Source organism: Musa acuminata, chromosome BXJ1-6 (genome assembly GCF_036884655.1).
Source record: "Musa acuminata AAA Group cultivar baxijiao chromosome BXJ1-6, Cavendish_Baxijiao_AAA, whole genome shotgun sequence".
Classification (NCBI taxonomy): Eukaryota; Viridiplantae; Streptophyta; class Magnoliopsida; order Zingiberales; family Musaceae; genus Musa; species Musa acuminata.
In genome coordinates, this window is record NC_088332.1 from 15,759,141 (window position 1) to 15,762,073 (window position 2,933).

General features: G+C 40.3%; 1 protein-coding gene across 1 annotated transcript; it reads left to right on the forward strand.

Moving 5' to 3' along the window:
- The first annotated feature begins 302 nt into the window (after positions 1-302).
- On the forward strand, positions 303-1,789 carry LOC135677737 (uclacyanin-3-like). Its single transcript, XM_065190118.1, has 2 exons — positions 303-567; positions 1,226-1,789. Exons 1-2 carry the CDS (start codon positions 399-401, stop codon positions 1,651-1,653), a joined length of 597 nt encoding a protein of 198 aa, XP_065046190.1. The 5' UTR covers positions 303-398; the 3' UTR covers positions 1,654-1,789.
- Positions 1,790-2,933: the final 1,144 nt, after the last annotated feature.

Here is a 2,933-nt window from a genome sequence, read left to right on the forward strand (position 1 = left end):
GACCTCGTGGCTAATAGCAACAACTTTTGACTTGGTTTTGGAAAACCGTGACGTTTAATTCATCTCATCCATATTAAAATCCCAACAATCTTCCAAGTCAATTTATACATCATATACAAACATTGAAAGCTTCGAGACTGCACATGGCTGAGTCAACTTCCGGCATACGACACAGTCTGTCACCCGCGTTTTGTTTGGCAGCCCCAAATCGTTGACTATTTTTGGTGAAGACGTAACGATCACTCTCTCCTCTTCCACGAATCCGTCTTCCCTCACCGACTCCATATAACCTCTGCAAGCTTCTCCTCATTAGCACGCAAGAAGCACTTTCTTCTTCTTCTTCTTCTAGCTCATCAAGCATCTCCTCCTCCTCTGCAGCCCCTTCTGTTTCTGTGACGATGGCTGCAATGCTGAGAGCTGTAATGGCGATAGTGACGGTGGCAGCCATCTCTGCGATTGCCATGGGCGCCAACTACGACGTCGGCGGCCCCGCCGGCTCTTGGGATCTCGCCACTAACTACACGCAGTGGGTCTCCGGCAAGGCATTCCGCGTGGGTGACACACTGAGTGAGTCCTCTCCTTCTTCGTTTCCTCCCCTCTACATTGCTTATGATGTCAAAGTATATGATGTTATGCACATTCTCGGCATGGTAATTAAGAAGTAGGATGCGAGGGAGTTGATAGCTTATGAATGCTCACAAGTAGTGCAGTTCTTGATCTTGGCATGCAATGGCAACCAACTCTCATATTCTTCTCTTCAGTTGTTCTTTCCGTAACAATAGATTCTTTCATGTGATGAACATATATGATTAGATGATGATGGTCTCCTTGAACGCAATAAATGAAGCAATGAATGCAAGAAATGTTTATTGATAACTCCTCTAATCCATATTATTTAATAAATAGAGCTAAAAACTATAAATTTATAATTATTTACATTAGTATATTTTAGGATTATATAATTAATCATGTTTATAGAAAAACTAATGATCGTGTACACTGGTTAGCTTATCAGTAGAGGAGTAAGGGTGTCAGCTTGCTTAGTTAGTAAACACTTTGATAGTGAAGCGTAAAAAATCGTTTAATCTAAAATTTATCTTTATTAAAAATATAATTGTCTACAACTCAATATTTAATCAAAATCATATTCAATATTGTATATAATTAAATTCACATTTTTATTGCAACATAAATATCTTAGAAGCTATACTCCTTTTGAATGCAGCATTCAAGTATGCGTCGAGCCATGACGTGTTGGAGGTGTCGAGCGCCGCCTACAGCTCGTGCACGACGAGCAACCCCATATCGACGTGCACCGGCGGCAACACCGTCGTCACTCTCAACAGCACCGGCTCCAGGTACTTCATCTGCGGAATTCTCGGACACTGCGCTGGTGGCATGAAGCTCCAGATCGACGTCGCCTCCCCGACCTCAACTCCTCCTCCTTCTCCCTCCTCCACCCCCCGCTCCCCTGTTGCTCCCTCCCCGCGCTCGCCTTCTGCGCTTCCGCCGTCATCTTCGACCCCAGGCTCCGTCCCTCCGCCGTCTGCCCCCACAACGTCGCCGCCGACGCCGAGCAGCGCTTGCCTGCAGGCGAAGGCTGCTCTCGGACTCGGTTCGGGATTCGTCATGCTGTTGCTTATCGCCCTGTGAGAGATGATGCCATTCGCTGTCATCAGTTGTTGCTCTTTCTTTGTCCTCTGTGGACTCACAGTGACAGTGAATCATAGGAAGCAATGTTATGTATTGATTCATTAGATCAATAAGAAATAAAAAACATTGTCATGCATCGATTGTTGCATCAGTGGATTATGAAATAGAAAACAAGGCTTTGATAGTGATTGCTACCGTGCCAAGAAACAGCATAATCGTATCATGACAGCATAAAGCTTATAATACCACAAGTTATTAAGAGCAATTATTATAAGACCTTATTGACTCTTTAAGTCGTCTCTCAGTCATTCATATCTAACTACCTCACAACTCGGATGGATTGGATAACCGACTGTCATCAATTTGATGATTTAAAACCAGAGTCTAAGTCAATAATAGTAGACTCATTCTAATCTTACAAGCTAATTGAATCGAAGGGTGTCATAATCCGTTGTGATGTGCCTTTCAATAAATACTATGATAGTATTTTTCTATTTTGTTTTCTTGCCATGTTGAATATTAGGTCTGTCTCGATATTATTTTTCATAATTCATTCGAATAACTATAGCTCATAAACTTGACAATGAGTCTAAATTATTAATTAAAAAACTTAGAAAATGATATGATGTGAGGAGACTAATGTGAGATGTCAGAAGTAAGACTTGGAAAACAACTCCCATTCCACACATTTCTAATAATTTTTTGCTCACTTTCGGTAGTTTTCTGCTGACTAAAAATGACATGTGAATAACTTCACACAATAGAGCCGTATAACCTAAAACCCAATCTAAAATCTAAAATGCCAGATGTGGATCCTCATCTTAGATTCACAAATTGATCGGATAACTAGTGACAGATCCAATATGCCTTCTAATCTTTATGAGGATGGAGCTGATAGCATAAACACCAGGAAATCACAAAGTGGCTTGATTAGCTGAAAAGGATTGATTGATGCCATTAAGATTTTTTCTTGGACCGATTTGATGGAATGAATCCATCACAATTTCTGTTGGAAGTAATGTTTGCAATACTATCCGGTACAGCAAGAATGGTATTTACTAGTCTGATACTCTATCGATTCTCTAATTACAATAACGAGGTGACTGACACAAGGATTGTACCACCCGATATACATTAGCACAAGTTTGATACTAAACAGTTTTCTTTTTATGTAATTTTTTTAGATTTTTTTTAAAAACTCAATATGTATCGATGAACCAAACTGGACCAATTTGATCTCCAACTGTTACAATACCAATAAAAAAAAATGTTAATCTTAG